The 25,067-nt window shown below is 34.8% G+C and overlaps 1 protein-coding gene across 1 annotated transcript; it reads left to right on the top strand.

Annotated features, from left to right (window-relative positions):
* Nucleotides 1-220: 220 nt before the first annotated feature.
* On the top strand, nucleotides 221-12,820 carry LOC124358983 (V-type proton ATPase subunit S1). Its single transcript, XM_046811281.1, has 3 exons — nucleotides 221-1,009; nucleotides 8,151-8,408; nucleotides 11,556-12,820. Exons 1-3 carry the CDS (start codon nucleotides 254-256, stop codon nucleotides 11,769-11,771), a joined length of 1,230 nt encoding a protein of 409 aa, XP_046667237.1. The 5' UTR covers nucleotides 221-253; the 3' UTR covers nucleotides 11,772-12,820.
* The last annotated feature ends 12,247 nt before the right edge of the window (nucleotides 12,821-25,067 follow it).

The raw sequence follows: 25,067 nt of genomic DNA, 5'->3' as shown, positions 1-25,067 counted from the left end.
CCGTTGAAGGTTAAAAATAAATATAGACTAATAATAATACCTCCTGCAATCTCAAAAGTATAAGGGAGAATTAACAATATTACATATAAATTATGTGGATTAAAGCGTGTGTAGATGTATATTTTAGTACTTTAAATGTAGGTAAAATAGAGTGGTGGTGTTGGCTGCATGTATTCTTGTAGTCATCTTCTTATGCGCGATCACATGATTGTAATCATATGACCAAAAGCTGAAGAAGTCTTTCAGCTCGAAAATGGCTTCTGCTAGGGTGTTGGCTTGTGTTATATTTTCTTTATTTAACATAGTTTGTGGAAATGTACCTGTATTGCTTTGGGAATCAAGTAAAAGTGATCGAGTGAATTCTTTTCCAGCATTGCACAGGATAAGCAGTGAAGATTTTCAACAGTATGTTTTGAAAAAAGTGCATGGAGAGCAACCTGTTCCTTTGATTGCTGTGTTCTCTGAAGAAAGCCTTTCGATGGAAGATTATAGTTGGAAAGACTCACAAGGACAAGGATATTTCCCTCAACTGAAGTATATTACAGAAAACGCTGCAAATATGGAGTTCCTTCCCTCTGTGCAAGATCCAATTGATGCCACCAAACAGCTATCAGAGTTTGGCTATTCCCTGGAGTATGTGGACTCTGACAAGACTGTTAACTTACCTGATGGCTGTGGTAAAGTACTGGTTGTAAAATTACAAGAAGCTGAGCCTGATGAAGATAGGCCTGAGCTACTTAGACGACATGACGTGAAAATTGCTGAAATTTACAGTAAGCTGTTATCTAAATGTAGTCATGTGATTGGGTTTCTTTCTGGTCAACAGTCATCATGGGTAGAGCCAGAAGAAGTTTCAAGGATGAAAAGAAGTCCGGATGATAATAACACAAGCACAACATACACCCTGTACCAAGATGCAAAAGCTACATCTTTGTTTTACTCAACCTCTCCTCCTGTTCTAGTCTATGAGGGCAAGGATGTTGGGCTAGGAAACTACACTACTGTTGTGGTAAGAAATCAAACTCATATATTAGAATAGTTTGTTAAAATACTTTCCTAAATATTCTTTGGCTCACAGATGCCTAGTTCTCCAACTCGAGTGTATTATTTTTTATCTATCAATGGAACAACAGTAAGTCATAATCTTACATCCGGGATAATAGTTACTGTTACCACACTAGGTAAGACCACTTATAACTATTTCATAGGCTATACTCTTACTTCAGAAGGAGTTTTTAGGCTCTGACAAACGATTTAGTGCACAAATATTATTTAGATAGAATTTAGTCTAGGAGAACAGGTTTACCAAATGTGATTGAGGGTACCCTAATTTAAGATTTTTTTGTTACTTTAACCTGTACCTGGTACAGATTGTATCTTTATTGTGAAGTTAAGTTATCATTTTATTCTCTTGATACTTTTCTTTCTCTTTGTGTTTTATGGTGCTAGTGAGTGATGTTTTGGTAATTATCATATTAACGGCCGGAGCGGAAAAATACGAGTTTTGCGTTATTAACTTATTGGAATCGTCCTATAGAACAAAAAAAGTATAAGGTTTGATGGGGTGGAAATGAGAAATAACGAAGTTCTAGAACATAAAAAATTAAATAACTATTCAGTAATATCTCCATGTTCTACATCCACGTCTAGCGTCACGTGACCTTTTGTGACCAATTACCATGATTCAACTTCGTGATGACGTCATCGGTTGCGCCGCCATCTTTGCAAACGTAAATGAAAAATAATACTGAAATGAGCAGAATTTTGATCAAAATGAACAATGTTTTTCTTAATTTTGAGCAACAAATTAATTACTTGTTATCGAAATGAAACGAGTGCCTCCGGCCATCAGCGCGGGCTTCGGCAGCACCTTGTGCTTCCCTGCGCTGATGTCAATTAAAGAAAAACATCCTTCGAGATAGTACCTATCAGTAAAATATAAGATTCTAGAAGGGCTGATCAGAAATATAAATTGAAATGTAATGCAAAGGCAATTATGTAAAGTTAATAAATCATGAAAAACTCAAATATAAATATATAGATGGATAATAACAGAGAACACTTACCATTAGTGTGTTGGCGGATATAGCTGAGCAGCAGCAACAAAAAAGTGGATTTTAAAAAATTGCAACATTAAAACTTCTTTTCTTACTATTTTTTCTAATTTTCCTATCGCAACAAAACAACAAAGTCTCCCGGTTTAAAAACAACAACTGAACTGAAGCGACTGCACGACGAACAAATACACTCATTATTAAAAATTCCATGTTCAATTAAAAAGGAAATAATTTTGTTTCGGTTAAAACGTAAACTCTTTACATGCCCTACTAAAAACTCAGACACACACAATTCACTAGGGTTGGTCGAACTAGTGGATGGTTGATTCACCTACTGAACACGATATCTTGTGAAGCACTGACTCTGCCCCGGAGAACTCAGATAACAGATACGTTATCAGGCTGCTATCAGTCCCGGCCGCAGATAATATGCAAGTAAACAGATTATCCAGACACAGGACACAAACTGAACATTAAAACATTAGAAACTTAACCACTTATGAATATACCCCCTAAAATCATGTTATTTGTCATTTGCACCCCCTAGTACTATATATATTTTTTGTTCAGGAGGGTGAGCAGAATACGTTGGTAACGTCAAATTCGTGATTTGCCGCCCCGGCCTTTTATCTTACAGCTACGGATGTTTTTCTATATATTCAATGTAGGCTACAATTTTGTGTTGTGATTGTACTTTTCAGTAGATTACTATCATTGTAAACCATTGTTTTCTATTTAGTTCATAGTAAGAATATAAGTTCTCTGAGTAGGTTACTTCAAGTATTTTGGCTATTATCCGACTGGTACTCAATTAGTATGGAAAGGTAATTTTTTATTTATTTTTTACGTATTTTCCTTTTGATAAAAACAACAAATAATGGGAAGTGGCTTAAGTAAATATTTACTCACTTATAAACCATATCCATTATTTCCCAAAAATTAATAGCCATTTAACGTATTGAAATTTAGGTTCACTTATATCCAAATAGTCCATTGATCTAGGAACTCTTAGAATTATTCAGAACCTGAAACCAAAAACCTCAGTTAAAGAACACTTTTCAAAATTAAACATTCTTACAGTTTATGGCCTTTATGTTTACGAAGTAGGCTAATTGTATCTTTAAAACAAAGATATCATGATCAAATATTTAATAGTGATTTTCACAAGTATAACACCAGACAAAGTAAAGATTTTGCCATTCCCACTCATCATTCGGCATTTTTTTGCAAGAAACCGCAGTATGCAGGAATTAAATTTGTTAACAAAATTCCAGAACATATTAAGACTGAACCATCATTCAATAAGTTTAAAAAAATACTTAAGGATTACCTAACAATCAAAGTATTATACTCTTTTAAGGAATTATAAATGCAATAAAGTAAAATTAGCCTAATTTTAAGAAATGTTGAATACTTAAGTTAATGACACTATTCAAGGTATTGGCTGTAATACCTATGAATAAAGAATTATCTGAATCTGAATCAAACCAAATTACGTAATAGGTATTTCAAATAAAATATAGTTCTGCTGGTTTTAAATTTTAAAAACTAATATATTAACGAAACTTAAACCTATCTTTGCTATGTATATTTATAAAATATTACAAACAAAACAATATAACATTTTTTTACTTTTTACTATTTTCAAAGAAAACCTGTATGACTTTTTATGCCACAAAGAACACAGGTACATTGTCATTCTACTTGCTACTATTAGTAAATTCCAAACACATTATTTTAATTTGAATTAATTTGGAGCAACAATGTTGAAATGAAGTATGTTTTATGCTTTTAAAATCGGATTATAGTGAAGCTATACTTTTATATGTAAAAGAAATGTAATTGTGTCAGATTATATAAAATAACAAAACTTTATTTAAGCTATGTTTGAGCAGCATAGTAGGCTACTTACGATTGATTACTTTATCTAATCTGAAATGGTATTCCTCCAGGTACTGATGCTGTCAAAACAACATTTATACATTAAAAATTCACAGTTTGTTTGATTTCAACTATTTAAAATAGTACATGAGTTTCAATATATTCATAATACCAAATTTAGAATGTTCAAAAGATGCACTTGAGAACAAGTGCGTGTTTTTTGCAACGTCGTGTTTGTTCTGACTTCTCTTGTAGCAAAAGAATTTATATTTAATTTCCACCTTTAATTCTAGTTTTCATGTCACTATAAACTGGACACTTCGGATTTAAAGTAGCATTACCTTGTAACCATTTAAAACATTGGTCAATGTTTAAAAATACATTTTGAGACAATAATTGCTTGTTCATTGGTGATATCATTAGCCTACTCAGTATGTAAATAAAATAAAAACAACTGGCAATGATTAGAAAATGAATATCTATAGGTCAAATGTTATATTCAATATTTCTAATCAAAATCATGATTCGACTGTGGTGGTTGCCATTTATTATACTGCAGCCAGATTGGTTCATTCAATTCTTTCTTTCTGCAACAATGTACAGAAGACAAGTAAGTCAATCACACAAATTTAGATTTATAGTCAGCCCTTGACTGATTTTCTTCTGTAAACTTATTTATCTTTTTGTATGTAAACATTACTTTCAAAATTATCTCGTATTGTCTTAATTAAGTGTATTCATATATATATATATATATATATATGTCTTGTATGATTTTTGTTTTTAATATAATAAAACAGAAGCTTTTATAAAGTATTTTCATCCCAATTGAGATGGTATATATATTATATATATATATATATATATATATATATATTATATATATATATCAGGGTGTATATTATGTCTGGGGAAAACACCCAAATATATCCTTTTAATAATTTAAATATAAATTTGAAACCTCTTACAATCGGGATTTGAGATTGGGCATCTACTTTTTGGAACAATGTTTTGTTATGTCACACCAACGGGGGACGTCTGCGTGGGTATTCGTGTATATTTCTTAATGGGAAGCCTATACCTTGTGTACATAATTTTAAAAGGTAATAGCTTACTGATGTGATATGCCACAAAAACCGCATCTCAAAGGAATTATTCTATCAGAAAATAGAGCATTTTTAGTATTGAAAAATTTACTGATGTTCAACAATGTAATTTTAACATGGTTCTGGCCACATAAAATGGGTTACACTTAATTTTTTAGCCATTTTTTAAATGTCATTTAAAAATAAATATAAACAATTTATTTTTAATGTGGTTTCAATTAGTACAATTGCCCAGTTTTTATTACATGGAAATAAAAACTTAGGAGTCACTTTCTCTGATTTCTTATGAATCTGTACTTGTGTTTTCCAGTCGAGCAAGGGAAGGTTTAAAGGTGGACAAAGGTACTAGCCGATGAGAAACATTATTGTGTTTATAATCATGCTGGTCTACTACGGTTTCAGTTTGTTGAGCATGGAGCTTTCACTAGGAAGGTCTAAGCTTGGGAATTACAAATGACCAAAGGTCATTCATTCCTGTCGAGTTAATCAGTGGTCTCTGAAGCATTGCTGTCAACAAGTTTATTAATTACAGTAGTTCAGTTTTTATTTGGCAATTTTAATGGAATTGTCTGAAAGGAGACGAATTACTCTGTTGATGATGCGAGGATATGGCGATCGTCAAAGATCTTATCGGGAAGTTTGTAATTTGTTTAAATGACACTTTCCCAGAAAGGTAATCCCATAAGTGTTTCAACAATATCAAAAACTATTGAGGTTTTGAAATTACAGGGGTGACGTAATCGGCCAAAGTTCGGGTGGATACCAATCTGGTGGAAAAAAAAAAAAAAAAAAAAAAAAAAAAAAAAAAAAAAACAAAAAAAAAAAAAAAAAAAAAAAAAAAAAAAAAAAAAAAAAAAAAAAAAAAAAAAAAAAAAAAAAAAAAAAAAAAAAAAAAAAAAAAAAAAATAAAAAAAAAAAAAAAAAAATAAAAAAAAAAAAAAAAAAAAAAAAAAAAAAAAAAAAAAAAAAAAAAAAAAAAAAAAAAAAAAAAAAAAAAAAAAAAAAATAAAAAAAAAAAAAAAAAAAAAAAAAAAAAAAAAAAAAAAAAAAAAAAAAATAAAAAAAAAAAAAAAAAAAAAAAAAAAAAAAAAAAAAAAAAAAAAAAAAAAAAAAAAAAAAAAAAAAAAAAAAAAAAAAAAAAAAAAAAAAAAAAAAAAAAAAAAAAAAAAAAAAAACAAAAAAAATAATTCAATAAAAAAAAAACAAAAAAAAAAAAAAAAAAAACAAAAAAAAAAAAAAAAATAAAAAAAAAAAAAAAAAAAAAAAAAATAACTCAAAAAATTAAAAAAAAAAACAAAAAAAAAAAAAAAAAAAAAAAAAAAAAAAAAAAAAAAAAAAAAAAAAAAAAAAAAAAAAAAAAAAAAAAAAAAAAAAAAAACAAAAAAAAAAAAAAAAAAAAAAAAAAAAAAAAAAAAAAAAAAAAAATAAAAAAAAAAAAAAAAAAAAAAAAAAAAAAAAAAAAAAAAAAAAAAAAAAAAAAAAAAAAAAAAAAAAAAAAAAAAAAAAAAAAAAAAAAAAAAAAAAAAAAAAACAGATGAAGAACATGACTAGATGTGTTGCAACATTTAGTGAGACCCACATACATCGACTCAGAAAAGCTTCTCCAGCAACATGATATGCACCCTATGTCTGTGAGTAAGATTTTGAAAATTAATAAAATACAAACCATTTAAAGTTCATTTAGTCCAACAGTTAAGTGAGGTTGATGTACGGACTGAAGAGTTGAGTTTTGTGAACTTGTGTGCGCAAAATGTGATGACTATAGAGATTTTTGACCAACAACTATTTTCTGATGAGGCAACCTTTTTTTCCTAAATGGCAATGTTAACGGCACAATTTGCCGTTACTGGGCTAGTGAAAACCCACAGTGGATTACTGAGTCCCATTCACAGCAACCACAAAAACTGAACGTTATGGTGTGGAAAAAAATTTTAGGTAACAAAATTGTTGGACCCTTTTTATCAATGGAATTTAAAATGCCGATCTTTACTACAATATGCTCCAAAATGAAATAATCCCAGCTATTCAAATTGCCTTCAGGAGAATACTTTGAGTATGTTATGGTTTTCAGCAGGTATGGTGCTCCCACCCATTATGGGAGACAGGTATGAGGTATTTTGGATTTTAAGGTTTTCCTCATCAATGGATTGGCAGAAGAGGAGAAATCCGAATGGCCTCCAAGATCCCGGATTTGTCCACCAAATCGATTATTTCCTTATGGGGTCATTTTTAAAATCCAATATGTTTATAGAGTAAGCATCATAATTTGGAGAAGACTAAGGAAACAGGATTATAGAGGAGATTGCTTTGATAACTGAAGAAATTGTTAGGCAACTCTGTCGAATCATTGTCAAAGATTGGCTCATTGTCAAACGTAGAAGGAACACAGTTGCGAACATTGCTTTGACACCAAAATGCAGGTAAAACGTTTGTTGTAAAGATTTTCTAAACAGCATACATTATTTTTTATTTGTATAAGTAATCAATAACTAAGTATTTCCCATAATTGTACTGTAAATAAAAAATGGCAAATTTGTTGCTAATAGAACCTGCTTTAAAATGTAATTTTTGTTTTATTTAATTGAACATTAAAAAAATGCTTTAAATAATTAGTGTAACACATTTTTGTGGCAAGGAAACCTTGATAATAAAATTACATTGTTAAAACCATCAGTATAATTTTCAATACTAAAAAATGCTCTATTTTATGATAGAATAATTCCTTTGAGATGCGGTTTGTGGCATTCAATTCATGTAGCTATTACCTTTAAAAAATTATGTATCAAAGGTATAGGCTTCCATTAAGAATATTCACGTACCCTCGGCAGGATGTCACCCCGTTGGTGTGACATAACAAAACATTGTTCCAAAAAGTAGATGCCAATCTCAATCACGATTGTAAGTGGTTTCAAATTTATATTTAAATTCTTAATAGGATATATTGGGTGTTTCCAGACTAATATACACCCTGTTTATATATATATATATATATTATATATATATATATATACATGGCAAACTTGTATGTACACCTACATTTATAAAAGTTTTGTTTTGTTCTATCGTTGTAATTAAAGCCTACTCACTTAAAGATGTTTTTTCACAGACAGGAGATAACTCTAAAGCCTTCGACATCAAGTTAAGTGTCAAGTACACCCCAGACTACAGGGTAATGTTCAATTTTGACAACAAAACAAACGGCTACTGGTACCTGCGGACCATCGATGTACAGTACGCCAACAACCCTCCGATCTCTCTCAAGAGTCCCATTGAGATTGCAGCACCACTCGACATGTCCTTCCACAGTGGCTCGAAGGTCGTCTTCCGAAACGGTTCCACTACGTTGACATTCAGTGATTTTCAGGTAGATCTGACTATAACCAGATATTTCACAAAATATTACAAGTTTAAATAACCAAGTAGGCTACATTCTGGCTAGGACTGGATCCTAAAAATAAAAAAAATTATTGATCAATTGATACAAGTGAATAATAGATCGGTACTTTGGGTTTATACCGACCACACCCAGACATGAATCGTTATTTGACATTTTGCTTCTACTGATTACTTGATTAGCGTAGAACAATATTTCGTCAATATAAAACAGGAATTGTCATATCGCAAACCCCTCCCCATCCTCAGACAGAGGTCAAAGTCGAGCGGTCTAGTAGATAACATGATTGCAGAGTCTCGCCGCCCATTCAGTTGGTGCGTCGCTTTGTTGTACTACCCTACATTTCTCCAAACACAAAAATTCAAAAAAACAAACATTACCAAACAAAAACTAAACTCTTTATTGAAAAAAACACACAAAACTTGTTGTTATTCTTGAGCACACTCCGCCACCCAAAATGCGAGTGCCTCCGGCCATCAGCGTGCTGATATCAACGAAAGAAAAACATCCCTCGAGATCAGTAAAATATCAAATTCTAGAGGGGCTGATCGGAAATATAAATTGAATTGTAATGGAAAGGCAATTATGTACCGTGCAAAAAACTTAAATAATCATGTGATGTCGTGCGGCCTGCCATAATCGGGATTCTCGAGAAAGATAAGATAGGCTAACAGTGACAACAATACCGATCACAATACCTGGAAATGCTTGTTAATTGATGGAATGTTAGTTCTGTTACTCAACTATATTGTTTTATAACGTTCTAAGTTCATTGAAAAAAGTTTAAGCGTTGGAGGTATATAACGGAATCTGACCCCAATAACAATAATTGATAATCGTTGTAAGTTTGTAATTAAAGAGTTGTTTTTTCGTTCTATCATGTTTGTTTCTATAAATTTATATTTATGTGTTCTTCATACTGGTGTGGTCGGTATAATCCCAAAGTACCAATAGATCTTTTAAGTAATCTTGTAATCCTACTTAGGCTTAGTCATATTAATATTAGAATAGTAATATAATTTTTCCATGTATATTAAAAATTTAGTTTATAAACATCAATGATATATTAATATAAAGTAAATAGGCGGGGATACTAACTAATTCACGATGCAAGTTTCACCGATTTTGTTATGAGATGAAGTTTATAGTAAATAGACTATAGACTTTTAAACTCTATACGAGGACAAAAAATGTGATGGATATGCAAACGTCATGCTAAGTTCAGTTTAAAATATGGGCTTTTGTATTCCCTGTTTGGAAAAAAACATGTTTGTTTAAAGTGCATTATTAATAATGGACGATTTGAAAGGATAACAGGATTATAGGCATTAGCTATTGTTATGTGTAACAACTTTAGAGAACACACTTTAGAACTCACATTTTTCCTGTCAGTAATGTAACTAAGGGAGATGAGAGGAAGAATCCCCCTTCCCCCATAAAAAGCTTTTAAAATAAAAAAAAATTAAATTTGTTACCACAATCAAATTTCTTTTAAATACAGTAACTCCTAGTTACAGCACTGAACACCCTCCTTCAGGTGTACAATTTTATAACTTAAGGCCAAGCATGACCATAGAGGTAAACAGTTAAAGATATGGCAAACACACTAATCTGAAATCATCATTGAAGTGGGATGAACCCACCTTAATTATGTATTGTGAAAAGAATTTTTTCTTGGAGCGATTGAGGTGCTGCTCCTTGTGATAGAACAATTGGAATGCATACTTCACAACATACCGCTCTACTCCATCCTCTCATATGCCAGCAACACACAACACTGCACTTTTGTCTCGACCATCTCCACCAAGACAACGACCAATTCAGATTACTAAATTACTTTAACATTAGACATTACACTGAGTGTATGTTATTTTGAGCATAGGAAATATTTTATATTCTAAATTAAGCCTATTTACGTTTTGTCCCTGCTTTGAACGCTTGCTGCCCCTTGGCCATTGCTGATCTGTACACATGTTCTTTGTCGTGCCAATACTGGAAAGTAATAATCTTTAAATAACAGAAAAGAAATAACAGCCAGGCAAATCAGAAAAATTACAATTATAAAATATAGGCCTAGTCTTATAGAGGCCAGAACAATAAACTTAAGAAAATTGTTGAAATATAATTAGAAATAATTTTATGTAATGAAAAAATATTGTTCTGATTCGTTCTAGATTAGTCTATCTTAACCTTTTGCTGACAAATTTGTATGACCGCACGTGTTTTAGCGGATGCGGATTAATTTGCATGTTATCAGTAGAACAGAATACCATGCCACAATAAACCGCCCGGTGTTCATAATGACCTCGGACACTGAACTCATAATGCACTGAATTGTATTTTTGTATATAATTTGGACATCTTCAAGACCTGTATCACTAAATTCAAAGTCACTTGCATCATTAATACACCAACGCGGACAAATATACACTATATCTTCATTATCACTGTCCAGGCCACTTCTCTCGCTCTAAACATACCAATCTAATTCGGACGATAGTACATTTCTGTTTTAACAGGACCTAATACACACATCTGATACCACAAAATGCAAAACTGGTCGCAGTTGTTGAGGAAAATAACAGATCGTTAACGCTTAGCTGAGAGTAAATTGAACTGATTCTTCAATTTCTACATACAACTTTGATCTATATAATATTCATAAACGTGTTTTAGAAAACTAAAGCAAGACCATAGTTAAAAACATTTAATAGACTAGTAATGACATTCACGCAGTCTACAAGACATTATTGGAACTATTAGGAGGTAAAATTAAGGCAGATTGCCACTATCGCATGCACTGCATGGTGAGATATTTTGTCAGTGCTCCACAACGGGTTAACCTACTGGAGTTGTGTTCCAAAGCCTAGTGGCAGTCAGTGTTCTACATCTTGACAGAAATGTAGTGTTTCATAACTTATGTCAGATATTTTCTTTTACTGTTTCTTGGTTTAATATAAATAATAACAAATGTTTTTTACACAATATTGTCAATTGTATAAAATATTTCTGGTCCAAAAAGTCATCAAACATCTATCTACTTTGGTTTTTTACAAAATTGTATAGGATTGTGTTTAAATTGTACGCAATTCTAACTAAATTGTCAAATGTTTTCAGATGCAACCATTCTTTTTGAATATGGGCTCGAGATCTTTCGGTGATGCTGTTGACGCTGTGGAATTCTTCACGCCAGCAATTTGGTCAGGTATATTCGTCACATTCCTCTTGGGAATCATCTTCACATGGGGCATCACGATGATCATGGACATCCGAACAATGGACCAGTTTGACGATCCTAAGGGCAAAACCATCACTGTGTCTGCGACTGATTAAGTGCTGTTGGACCGTCAAGACAACCATGATAGTATTCTGTTATCAGCGGTCACTGTTTTAAAATGTTTTCAGCAGTTAAATTCTTTTAATTTAAATTAAATATTTGTTAACTCCTGATGGTTCTTTAAGTGTATATTTGATTGGATCTGTAACATTGTTTTTCCAATAATATTATTTTCACTATTAATTAATTTGAAGAATGCTTTGTGAAGGTGTTACTACAGTATGTTGGAAATGCTTATTTCATACTTAAAACATGACACATTTGTATGTTTGGTGTCCAAGTCCCTATAGTGTGTATTCCCTCCCTATTAGCATCCTTCATTGTTGAAAATTGAGAGCACATTCCGAATTGTTCATTACGTTGTAATTCTTGTATGATATGTTTAATTTGTAAATAATAACATTAGTCTAAGAAATTACTGACTGTATAGATATAGATTAGTTTTGTTGTAGGGAAGAGAGAAGACAATATTTTAATAAGTTTCTTTTAAAGTCAATATATAGCATGTAAACTCAAAATTCTTGTTATCTTAGTTAATATTGCAATATAATTAGCACAAAAGTTGATTAGTGTTTTATTTACGTGTTAAATCAACTATGAACTGTTAAAGATTTTATTTATTTGCAGGAAATGTTCTACGATTTTGATGAGTTATACGAACATTAATTATTAATAAATCTGTACTTGAAGGTGAATAATATAAATAAAACATGTAGGGTAAAAGCCACTGCCTCGTATATCTATTATTTAACACAATATCCATTCTCTCAAGTGTAGTTGGGTGTTGGTTTGTCCATTATTAAATCAGTAAAACATTATCTTGATATTTTTATTCCTTGAAAAATCCATTTTAAAAATAAGAATCTGGATATAAATTGTGGTGTGTTTGTGCTGTAAGTAAACAGTAATTTTGTAAATGTCAACATCTCTTATCAATACTTGGACATGGACATACTGCCTCGTATATCTATTATTTAACACAATATCCATTCTCTCAAGTGTAGTTGGGTGTTGGTTTGTCCATTATTAAATCAGTAAAACATTATCTTGATATTTTTATTCCTTGAAAAATCCATTTTAAAAATAAGAATCTGGATATAAATTGTGGTGTGTTTGTGCTGTAAGTAAACAGTAATTTTGTAAATGTCAACATCTCTTATCAATACTTGGACATGGACATACTGTATTTCATGTAGCTGCATTTTTCAATTTTTAAGGGAGGGTATTTCAAAATATTTCATATTGTTTTAAACATAGTGTCGTAGATATTTGTAAAAAACGAATAATCAATTTCAGGTATGTCCTTAAGTGGGTGATTGTTAGCAATAAATGGATCGTAATGATCCACCTAACCAGTCAAAAACTAAATTTGTTTTCTCTGGTAAAGATCTTGTTTTCAGTTCTGTTTATATTTTTCCTGTATAACTTTTATACTATGGCATATTATAAAAAGTTCCATCCTTTCATTTGATTGTATACAGCACAATTTTTACTCACAGAATTAATTTGTTTCATTAGTTTAACCTGTAAGAAAAAAAACGTTGTCCAGTCCACTAGCCCTTATCATCAAACGATTATCCAAGAACTCTACACCAACCACAGATGGCTCAAATGAAAGATTACAAAAACTATTTATTTATTTTTATTTATTTATTTATTTATTTTTAAGTCACCGGCAGCTTCCACGGCGGAACTCAGTCGGGCACGAATCAACTTCTTGAAAAGTTTACCTGCCGTGTCCAACATACAAAGAGGCCTGTAGGACGACGGCGTATCGGGATCACCTTTCCCCTAATCAGTACTAGCCTGGCAATTTTCCAAGGAGAAGGAAAAATCCCATTGGTCAGACAGGCGTTATACATATTTAGCAGGAGTCGGGGATTGATGTGGAATACCTTTTTGAGGGCCTCAATAGGAATTCTATCGGGGCCGGGAGTTTTGTTGCTCTTCAGGGAGCGAACGGCCATTTCCAACTCCTCGTTGCTGAAGAGGGGAAAGTGCTCTACCCGTCCAAAAGCGACTTGACAGCGTAGCGGGTGCTTCAGAATTAGAGATGTGACGATCCTTTCCATGGTGTCGCCCTCCATAACGGAAGGTGGAGTGTGGGCGCAGAGTCTCTTAGTTACAATCTTGTAACCCAGACCCCAAGGATCGGAATCGACATCATCTCTCAGTCTCCTCCAGATCTCAGCTTTGCTCCGGTTGATGGTCCAGCGAATAGTTTTCTTAGCAGCCTTGTAAGCCTCCGTCTCACGAACTCTGTCTGCGGGTATTCCCGCTCTAGTGGCGACTCGTCTTGCCCTCAGGCAGGTGTTTCGTAGCTCTCCAATCTCTGCTGTCCATCAATAAATAGGTTGCCTAACGCGCCGGGGTTTCCTGCGTGGCATTGACTGGTCGCAAGTCGAGACAATTAATCCCATCGTAGATGTTACCAACGCCTCAGCACCAACCTCGCCGGCTGCTGCAGGATCCACTGGCGTTCCCTGTGCTATGACATCGGTGAACTTCATCACGACCAGCTTGTTGGTATTCCAGCGGCGTGGGACTTCCCGAGATGCAGATCCTCGGAATTAGGTGGTGTCACTATTAAGGACGTCGCTTAAAAGAAGAATAAAGGAATATACTGGTGGTCGCTTCCCACGAAATCCTCCAGTACTCTCCAATGAAGCGGGCCTTATGGTTGACAAAACCAAACCGGAGCCAGCAGTGGATGGCGGTTGTCGAATTAAGTGACAAGTTCGCCAATAAGCTGCTGAGTCTCCAGCACCTGAAGGTCGATTGGGTAAACTGCTGGCTCAGACGGAGGGTGGTTGTCTCGAGGTGCTTCCGTTGCCTCGGGTACGGTCATTCAGCCAGAAACTGCAAGGGGCCGGACCGGAGTAAGAACTGTCTTCGGTGTGGCGGAAACGACCATAAGAGGAAGGATTGCGATAAGACCTGCTGCTTCCTCTGCAAAGATAAGGGCCTCGGCGGGAACTCCCTGAGGCATATTCCCGGTTCTGGAAAGTGCAGCATGAACAGGCGAAGAAGAAAGTCTCGTAGATGCGAGTTCTTCAGTGCAACCTCCTGAGATCCAGAACAGCTGATGCTTTTTTGGACCAGGTTGCCCAGGACTACGGTGTTGATACGCTTTTATGGAGCGAACATTATCGGAATAGGGACATACCGTACTGGTTTCCCGACAGTCTCGGTACTGCTGCATTCTGGGCGTGAAACAATGCAGAAACGCCGGTGCGGAGTCGTGGATGCGGCCGCGGTTTTTACCTGGGTAAAGTGTAGGGATGTGAGGTTTTTTAGTTGCTACCTCACTCCCAACGAGGCCATTCAGGACTTCCGTAACAAAATCGATCGTTTGGAAGAGCGTGTGCTTGACACTACTGAGCACATCATCTTAGGCGGAGATTTTAGCGCGAGGGCTGTTGAGTGGGGAATGCCCTCTACTAACTCCCGCAGGAAATACATCCTGGAATTTGCTGCTAGGGCCGGGTGTGTCCTTCTGATCGAGGGCAACACACCTACCTTCCGGCGTCCCGGGCAGAGGGGTACGATCCCCGACATAACTCTCGCGTCTGAGTCTTTGCTGGCGAGGATCTCTGGAAGTTCATATCCCCGGTAACAACTAAATTCCGATCTGTGGATTCAGACTATAGGATACTTTTTCATCCAAGAAAGATGCAATAGGGTGCGAATGCAGCCTATAAACCGCTACGATCGCAACAGAAAGTCCAACAGACTCAATGTCAACAGTGACCTTGAGCGTGTCAGCTGTTTCAATTCAATTCTTTTTATTGCATAAGGTACACAGAAGTACATCGCAATCGTCAATATAGAATAAATCTAAACTTAAGTATAAAAGTGCTATCAACAAAATCAAATTGAATAGTAGTCAAAAGATAGAAATAAGCACACAAAAACAATTATTTAAATTAAAATTTAAAAGCCACTGCCAGAGAGGAATTCATTTACACTATAAAATTCCTTTCCTATTAAGTATCTCCTCAGGTTCCTTTTAAAAATTGTCAGCTCACAAACCTCCTTCAAATTTTGAGAGAGAGCATTATAAAAAAATTACACCCGCGTGCATCACTCTAGTCTCGTACAGGGACAATCGATGTGAGGGAGTGCGAAGCAAAGTGCCGTGCCTCGTCGGGTAGGCATGAGAGCTTCCCACTGACGGAATCTGACACAGATGCTTCCTCACATACATGACAACTCTAAAAATGTAAAGGGATGTCATTGTTAGAATGTTGAGATTCCTAAATAAACCACGGCATGAATGAAGATTTGGGACCCTGAATATGATCCGTACAGCTCTCTTTTGGACCAAAAATGCATGTTCTGCAGGAGAGGCTCCACCCCAGACCTCAATCCCATACGCCAACAATGAAGCGAAACACCCGTGGTAAGCAGTCACCAACCCATCTCTGTCCATAAAAGTACTCAGAGTTCGTAATGCAAAACACACTTGACTCAGTTTACCAACAACCCAGATACATGAGTAGACCACTGCAATCTACTATCGATGGTTACACCCAGGAAACACGTAGATTGAGATGGTTCTAATGAAGTTTCATTTATGTTAATCAACAAATCAGAGTGTTGCTTATTTTTTGTTAGAAACTGAATAAATGTGGTTTTCTTAGCATTCAACATTAGGTTATTTTTCGAGAGCCAACTGTCAATATTTACGAGGGAAGAAGATGCTCGTAGGTCCACGTCACTATCTGAGCCACCGAGAAGAACCGTAGCATCATCCGCGTAGAGTACCAAATTGACGTCCCCCCTGCACACATGAATATCGTTAATGTAGAGGATAAAAAGTAATGGGCCTAGAATGGAACCCTGCGGCACCCCATACTTGTTCTCAATCAAACCTGATTTCGAAAACCCAACTTAAACGAACTGCTGCCTGTGAGACAAATACGACTGTAGCCATGGAGAGCTACGCCTCTAACTCCATACCCTTCCAGCTTAGAACACAATATGCTATGGTCTACACGATCGAACGCCTTTGAAAGGTCGCAAAAGATTCCTAAAGCTGCCTGGCATTTTTCTAGGTGGTCATAATTTTGGTCAACAAGAGAAATCACTGCGTCAGCTGTTGAATGATTCTGTCTAAATCCAAACTGATTTGCGACCAGTACCTTGTGGCGCTGTAAAAAGGCAGTCAAACGAGACCAAACGAGTCTCTCCAGCACCTTAGATAAAGTAGGCAAGAGAGACACCGGTCTGTAGTTGTCCGCACATTCCCGATCACCTTTCTTAAAAACTGGCACAACTTTAGCTATTTTGAAACAATTTGGGAAAACACCACCTGCAATTGATTCATTGAACAGAATACACATTTGATTTAGAAAACAACCGTAACATTGCTTCAACAACCAAGCGGACATTTCATCAACCCCCGAAGACTTTTTGGTTTTCATTGATATGATGCTTTTTTCTATCTCATCCGGTGTGATTTGCGTAAAAAAAAGATTGAGGGATTACTCTTCCACGTGAACAGGCTCCTTTATCAAAACGCAAGCCATCAATTGGTTGCACATCACAGAAGACTGAATTAAATATGCTAGCAACTTCCCCAGGTGAATCAACCACAACTCCTCCATTCAACAAAGCAATATTTTCATGCGGTTTCGAGTCTCTAGTTTCACGTTTGATAATTTCCCAAAATGTCTTTTGTTTGTTGCCGCTATCGGAAATTGCTCTAGATGTTAGTAAACGTTTACGGCAGTTTACAAGATTCCTCAGAATAGTACGACGCCGATTGAGCAGACGTTTCAAATCTGGATCACCAAAATCCCTAACCAAAATTGATAGATCTCTGTTTTTGGACGCCATCTCCTTAATTTTGTAATCAAACTCAAAAGTTGCATTGTATCTTTTTATAGACCTCGACTCTTTAAACGGGAAGGAGACTGAAAAAGCTTTATTAATTAAACTCATGAATGTTTCAAACTTTGAATTCACATCCTCTAATGTTGATAAAATGGACCAATCCGTTGAAGCCAGAATGGACTTGAAATTTTGAATCTGGTTCTTGGAGAACACTCGTTTTAGAATATAGACCCTTTCTACCTTCAGACATTTGGTGAGATAAATAATTTGAGAATGATGATTGGACAATCCATTAAATGTCACCTCACATTGGATGTTACTTTGAACATCACTGTAAAAACATTATCTAGGAGAGATGCACCGGTTGCAGTTATTCTTGTCGGTTGGTTTAAAATTTCCCTCATGTTAAAGGAGAAAAATACTTGCCGTAATAATGTAACATGAGAATCGTTACTTGCTAAAAAGTTCAAGTTAATGTCCCCACATATTATAGTTCGTTGATTTCGCCTTAATAGGCCAGTCAACAGCTGCTCCATTTTAAGCAAAAAATCGTTTTTGTTTTTACAGGGAGGACGATAGACACAACCCAAATTAATTACTGAAGTGTCTAAGAAAGACTGATCACCAACTTTAAACTCCAATTTTACAATTGCGCATTCAAAGCAATCTTCATTTGAAAATTCAATTTCCAGTTCGGCTAGCCGTGTTACAGAGAAATCAAATGTTGAGTCATTGTGTCTCAAAATGGCCACTCCACCGCCAGCGGAATATTTCCGACAGAAAGATGTCACACATGAATACTGTGGGATTACCACCGACTCCCCATCGCCCAACCAGTGTTCTGTGAGGCAGATTACATCAGGGGCCCGAGCCCACGACAAGCAGAAATCCGAAACCTTGTGTCTAACGCTCCTTATATTTTGGTGGTATATGCTGAATCCATCCCCATTTCTGCTACCAGCTGTTGCTACTAAGGTAGAAAAATTGTCAAACTCCTCTAATTTTGATGAATTCCCCTCTGGCCAGTTTGCATAGTAATGCAAACTGATGGTCTGGCCTCATATCGCTCACTCACATAAACAATCACTCCACCTGATCTATAGCTGTCACTACAGTTAGTTTGAATACTGGTTATAACCACACTAATTAAATACAAACTTATTTCACATTCGTGTATCCAAACTTCTGTCAGTACAATTACATCTAGCAAAGAAGGCAAAGTATTAAGATAAATTAAAAAAGAATCAAAGTTTTCTCTTAGACTAGATATGTTCTGATGAAATATAAAAAAAATCTAGTTTTGTCTCAAACAATTGATTGTTAGTGTTTACTACTTTTACTAAAATAAGTGCTTACTTACAGTTCTTCAATTTGCTCGATTGAACTAACAATAATAAAGGGATCACCCTGAGCCTTCCTCAGAAATATTTTGCCATTTCTTACCCATAAATATGAATAATTCTTTTCATGTTTCACCGATCGAGCAGCAGCCAATAGTTTCCTCTTGATAGAACGGAGAATCTCGTTCACGTAGACTGGATTAGCAGTGGTCGAAGTGTAACCAACGTCACGTGAGTTGAGGTTCCTCTTGACTCTCCGTTTTTTTTCAAGAAATTTCAGCTTAACTTCTCGTCTGACGAACTTAGCTATAATTCCAGCAGGACGGTCAGCATCATTTCTTTTCTTTAGACGGTGGCAGACATCGATAGCTTCTCTCGAAATGTGTATATCGAGAGCAACGGCAACCTTCTTCACAACTTCGTACACGTCTTCGTTTTTGCTTTCAAGAATCCCCTGAATCTCGAGTGTGTTGCTACGCATATATTGCCCATTGTCCTCAACCCTGAGCTCCAAATCAGTAACCTTCCTTTGAAGCTGGATATTTTTCACCCTTAAATCTTCAATAAGTTGAAGGTACTCAGTTAACTGAGTAGCACTAACTGACTAGCACTTTGACTTTTGATTACATTGTTTTGTTCATTAATTTGTTCAGTAAGAAACTCAAACGATTTGTTAATTTCAAACTCAATTCGCTTACTGTCATCGGAAGCTTCATTGAGCTTTTTTAGCACGTTAGATAAAGCTGTTCTAATATCAGATTCCGGGCCACAAGGTGACTCACAAGACATACTCTTCCTTCTACTCACAGCACAAGATGGTCAGCGCCAAATTTGCTTCTCATTAGTTATATAGTCCACATCTTCTTTGGATAAACTAACACATGATGTATGGCATAGCTTCTTGCAGTCTGAGCAACACATTTTATGCCTAGGTTGACCGGTAGCTTTTTTTCAAACAGAGCAATCAGACATGATTTTATAAATACACACGGTCACTATATTAAGGAATAGGCTATTGCAGATAATATAAGGGTAACAATAATGCAGAGAGTAAGGTGCTAAATCATTAAAACACGCCACAGTATAGGCTATGATTTACTGTACATCTATTGTACAAACATATCCATAATGTAGTAGTCTGAACAATATATATCATTATCAGGGCATAATCTAGCATGAGTAGACTTGGGTACTATAATCCTGATAGGAACAATTAGCATGTGATTGTTTCTGTGCCCAATGTTGTCTGTCGTTTGTACTTAATTGGCAATTAAATGCAGAATCCACTTATCTGCTTTCCAAATATTATTGCAAGAACCATTCATTCATTAGCAACGATGATAGATTATCTAATCTGGATTAGTTTGGACTCTGAGACATGTATCAATTGGGATAAACATTTTCGATTAGTTTTAGCCATAGATGATACACAACCGGAGCAACTCATCGATCATTCTCAATGCAGTTGATGACAAGCACTCAGCACCTGGGTAAGGTTTTGCTCACAACTATAGGAAAATATTATGGCAAAGCTATCTACAAAGTATAATGAACGTTTTACATCTTACGCTCAGAAGGTTATACTGTTGATGGTTAAAAAAGGTGCGCAGCTAAAAATGTGACCTTTTGCAACATGCGTTCTCCAAAAATATTTGATGGAAAAGAATATAATACTGTCATTACAGTGAGCATTTGTCTGTTAAGTTTTAGATCAAAGCTTATGTGGCCATCTATTCTTCAAGATAAACGTAAGTTGACCAATCCCCCTACACTGTTCATAAAGAGTATATTTTATGTTCCTATTTGACAATGTCTATTACAATGTTGTATGTTGTTTAATGACAATAAAGAATTGATTGATTGATTGATTGATTGATTGATTGAATGTTGTAAGACTTCTCAGAACAAATTAAATCATTCAGCAACCACGCCGAGAATATAAGCCTCGATGGAGAATAAATAATACATGGATTAATATTTCTGCCAGAACCCTTACTGCCTGCGATACAAGATGGTAGTTCTAGTCCAATAATCTTGACAATCTGCGGCTGACTAGATTTCCCATCATTTTACAAACAAGAAAAGAAAAAAAAACTGGTACGAAATATTGGACGAGAAATGGCCGCCGATAATAATAATAAAATAATAAGGCTATTTGTTGCATGTGTTAAGGAAATGTGCCTCCGTTACACATGTTAATCTCCTCCCCACCAACTACTTTAATAAGTAAACTGTACCTTTAGGCATGGTTATAATATTGCAAACACCATGGATTCTACCATAGACTCAAGATATAAGTTTGCTACCAGTATCAGACAAGAATTATAGATTCGTACCAAAAAGAGCAAAACAGCGACAGCCGACCAGCTCCATGTTAAGACCACTTTTCCTGGAGATAAGTTTCGTTAAATATAACATTTTCAACTACTCTAGTTCCAAGGATACTGAAGAAGACGAAATAACCAGGAACTGAACTGATGACAGAGAGATTATTGGTAACATATTGTTAAATTATTCTTTTTGCTTTATTTATTTTTATTTAACCCGTACTTTGCCCTTGCTTAACTAGCTATTGATATAAATAAATAAACGTTTGATTTACAATAATTGCTATTGAGTTTATTTGTCACATACAGGGTTTCGTGGATTATACTGCCATGGGCACATAAAAAAAATTATATCCAACATAGGAAAAATTGAGGTACATGTTAAATTTGAATTTATACAAAAATAGGTTTAAATTTTGAAAAATTTGGAATCATAAATTGGGTAGATCTTACTTGAGTTCAAATCCAGTTTTACTTTGTATGTTCCATTGACACTTATTCATCTTCCAATCATCCTTGACGGCTTAGTGTAGATTTAATACTGGTAGTAGTAATCTTTGCAGATCTGAGAGTTCTGGTTGTCATCCAATATTCAAGTGTTCATCATCTAGTAAATGTCTTCTCTGTTCTTGGATTCAAAAATCGAGATTCACCAATTTAATACAAATAATAAAAGTATTACTGTATTTAATAACTCAAATGTTTATTAACTTTGATGAGAAATGCTTCTTCTCAGTCTCCTATTAAGCCATCATTCAAAAGAATAAAATTCCATTATCGTAAAGTCACAAGCTGATCTAAATTCACTTTATAACTCCAGGTGTTGTAAACTAACTTTGCATAACAATCTCCTTGATATTAAGATTTAATGTATTCTGTGGTATTTGGTCTAAAGAAATTATTTTTTTTATCTGATGATTCAATTTTACAATAGTTGATGTATTTCTATCTTATATGTATGATAATTTGTTTTATGTTAATTTTAATTCTAAAATAGGTTGCTAGTTTTTCTTAGTTTTAAAATCTATTGATTTATATATGTTTAATTGTAAGTTATCAAAATTGCATGGGTGTATGTTCTTCTTCTGGTATGGATTCCTGAGTGTGTGTGTGTGTGTGTGTGTGTGTGTGTGTGTGTGTGTGTGTGTGTGTGTGTGTGTTTTAAACAAACATAAAATAATATGAACTATTAACTTTTCAAAACAAAACTGTAACGATATCCTAATTTTTAAATAAAATCTTATAAATAATATCCTAGATTTGTTGATTCTATTAACGGTTTAGTTAGTCGTTACTTGCACTATTGATCAACAGGATCTCACCTTGTTTTACATGGAAGGACCCAGTCTTTTCAGATACTCTATTTGAGTGGCCATGTATGTATATTATCACCTATTGTTCTGAAGGACGATAGTTTACATCAACGGGACTCTGAATTGCACCCGGTCCTGATCTTGGTCTTCACTGAAACGTCTTGAGCGGGTTCTGCAATCGATAAGAATACCTCACAATCGAATCACGCGTCACTCAAACAATCGCCACTATTGATTCTTGGACTCATAGACATTAATCTACTTTTATTGTAAGACTGGTCAACTTTTATCTAGATATAGTATTAGAGGTAATTTTTTAATCCGTAAGGTAAACTATATAGAAAAGAGTATAAGACAAGCACTAATAGTAATTTTAAGTCTTGTGTAATCTGTTTAAAACCATAATTGTCCCAATCTATAGGTTTAGAACCGTACTCAGCTTTGGTGGGCCCCAGAAAAGGCATTCTGCATGGCTCATTCTGACATTCAATAGTAAGTTACAGTTATTAGATTGAGCTATCTCGTATATCAACACAATAGACGTGCGGCGGGCCCGGCCCGGATCCTGGTAAATTTGTCCGAATAAACCGGTCTCAGTACATGCCTACATGGGATCTAACGATCAGTGTATGTGTGTCCAGGACTTGTTCTTGTGAAGTCAACCGAAAGGCCTCTGGCATGAAACACTCTATCTTTAGATTGGGTCCACAACTGATCCATTATTATAGTCATACACCTATCAAGGACATTCCTTTAGAAAATGTCCTTAAAATAATAAAATATAAATTATCATAGACAAGAGGTATTTCTAATATTATAATTAAGTTTAAAGGCAGTTTCAGTAATTAATATTTGTGTATTTAATAATAACTCCCCCTTCCAAGTGATTTAAACCAACACAGTAGATCTCAAAACAACAAAATAAAACAATTTTAGCACAATTTGAAAACCTACATATAAGGAAAAATGTGTGAAAGTAAATTCACAAGAAGGAGAGTTATAAGTAAAATAAATGTTTCTTGAAGCTCTATACCCAAAGTAGGCAGAACCTGCTTTTTCATTTTTATTCTATGCTGTTTTCGTGGCAGATGTAAAATACAGATTAATATTTTCTGTTATAGTCTCTGAATAGATTTTTTTATAGTCTCTGATTTCGCATAAGTTTTTTCTTTTCATAAACAAAGTTTCTTATTATTACAAGTTGGCCTTTACTGAGAAGCAAGTTAGGGCTAAATGAGAGCACAGGTCTTACCAGGATAACATTAGATCAAACTCTTCTAAACCTAAGAGAAAGGATGTTACTGTTGTACTCTGTTTCTAAGCATCTCGATTTTCATCATCCGTTAAAAGTGCAATACAGAAAATTGAAAAAAAGAATTCAGGGACAGCATTAGGTCTGCAAAGTCGGAATTGGTTTTAAAAAAAATTATCAAAACTCCAACAACATTCAAAAGGCTGCATGGCAAATTATCAATGATTTAAATCCGAGAAAAAAGAGAAAAAATTTTAAACCATTTTCATTTTTGACACCGGAAGGAGTTGTAGAGCAAGACCCTCGTGTTGTGTCTGAGGGTTTCAATGAATTTTTTAGCCGGGTCGGAACACGACTGAACTCGTTACGACCCTCTTCATCAGTAGAGTGCTATAGGTCATCTGAGCATGTAGGTCCTTCTTTGTACTTTGACGCCAACAGATGAATTTGAAGTTTTGAAAGTAATCAAATCACTACGCACGAGTAACTCCTCAGGAAAAGATGGGATATCATCAAAAATTCTAAAGTCCCTTGTGCCGAAATTTTTGGCTGTGCCTCTAGCTCATTTAACAAATGCATCCTTCCAAAAACTGGAGTTTTTCCTCAACCTCTCAAAACAGCAATTGTGAAGCCTTTGTTTAAAAATGGAAATCATCAGGACCCAGAAAACTACAGGCCAATATCTATACTCTCCACATTTTCTAAGGTCTTGGAAAGGCTCTTTCTTATCCGTCTTGAATCTTTCCTTGAATTGAACAAGGTGGTCTGTCACCAACAATTTGGGTTTAGAAAGGGTGTTTCTACTACAGATGCAATATTTAATTTTGTATCAGAGATTGTTTTCTTCGCTTGATGATCACAGGTACACCTTTGCTCTGTTTTTTGGACCAAAGTAAGGCGTTCGATGTAGTACCTCACAATTTGTTACTTGAAAAGGTCCGACAGGTCGGTATTAGAGGCAAGGCTTATGATTGGGTTTCATCTGTTGTGCTCAACCGAAAACAAGTGATGGCTGTTCCATATATTGACAGTTCGGATTGCCTGGGCACATACGAGTCGAAGGAGTTGTCTACTTTGACAGGTGTGCCACAGGGTTCCGTTCTCTTACCTATACTTTTTCTCTTATTTGTGAATGATATCCCTACAGCTGTAAATATGGGTAACTTATGTCTTTTTGCTGATGACACATCCTTCAGCATTTCCAATGGAAACAGAGGGCGAC

The sequence above is a fragment of the Homalodisca vitripennis genome, chromosome 4 (assembly GCF_021130785.1).
Source record: "Homalodisca vitripennis isolate AUS2020 chromosome 4, UT_GWSS_2.1, whole genome shotgun sequence".
NCBI lineage: Eukaryota > Metazoa > Arthropoda > Insecta > Hemiptera > Cicadellidae > Homalodisca > Homalodisca vitripennis.
This window is presented reverse-complemented; position numbering and strand designations above follow the sequence as displayed.

What these genes read in the sequence shown, in the direction of transcription:
- LOC124358983 (XM_046811281.1), top strand. Translation starts at nt 254, where the DNA reads ATGGCTTCTGCTAGGGTGTTGGCTTGTGTTATATTTTCTTTATTTAAC. An exon ending in GAAACTACACTACTGTTGTG is followed by an intron (nt 1,010 to 8,150) that starts GTAAGAAATCAA and finishes GTTTTTTCACAG; the next exon opens with ACAGGAGATAACTCTAAAGC. An exon ending in TGACATTCAGTGATTTTCAG is followed by an intron (nt 8,409 to 11,555) that starts GTAGATCTGACT and finishes AAATGTTTTCAG; the next exon opens with ATGCAACCATTCTTTTTGAA.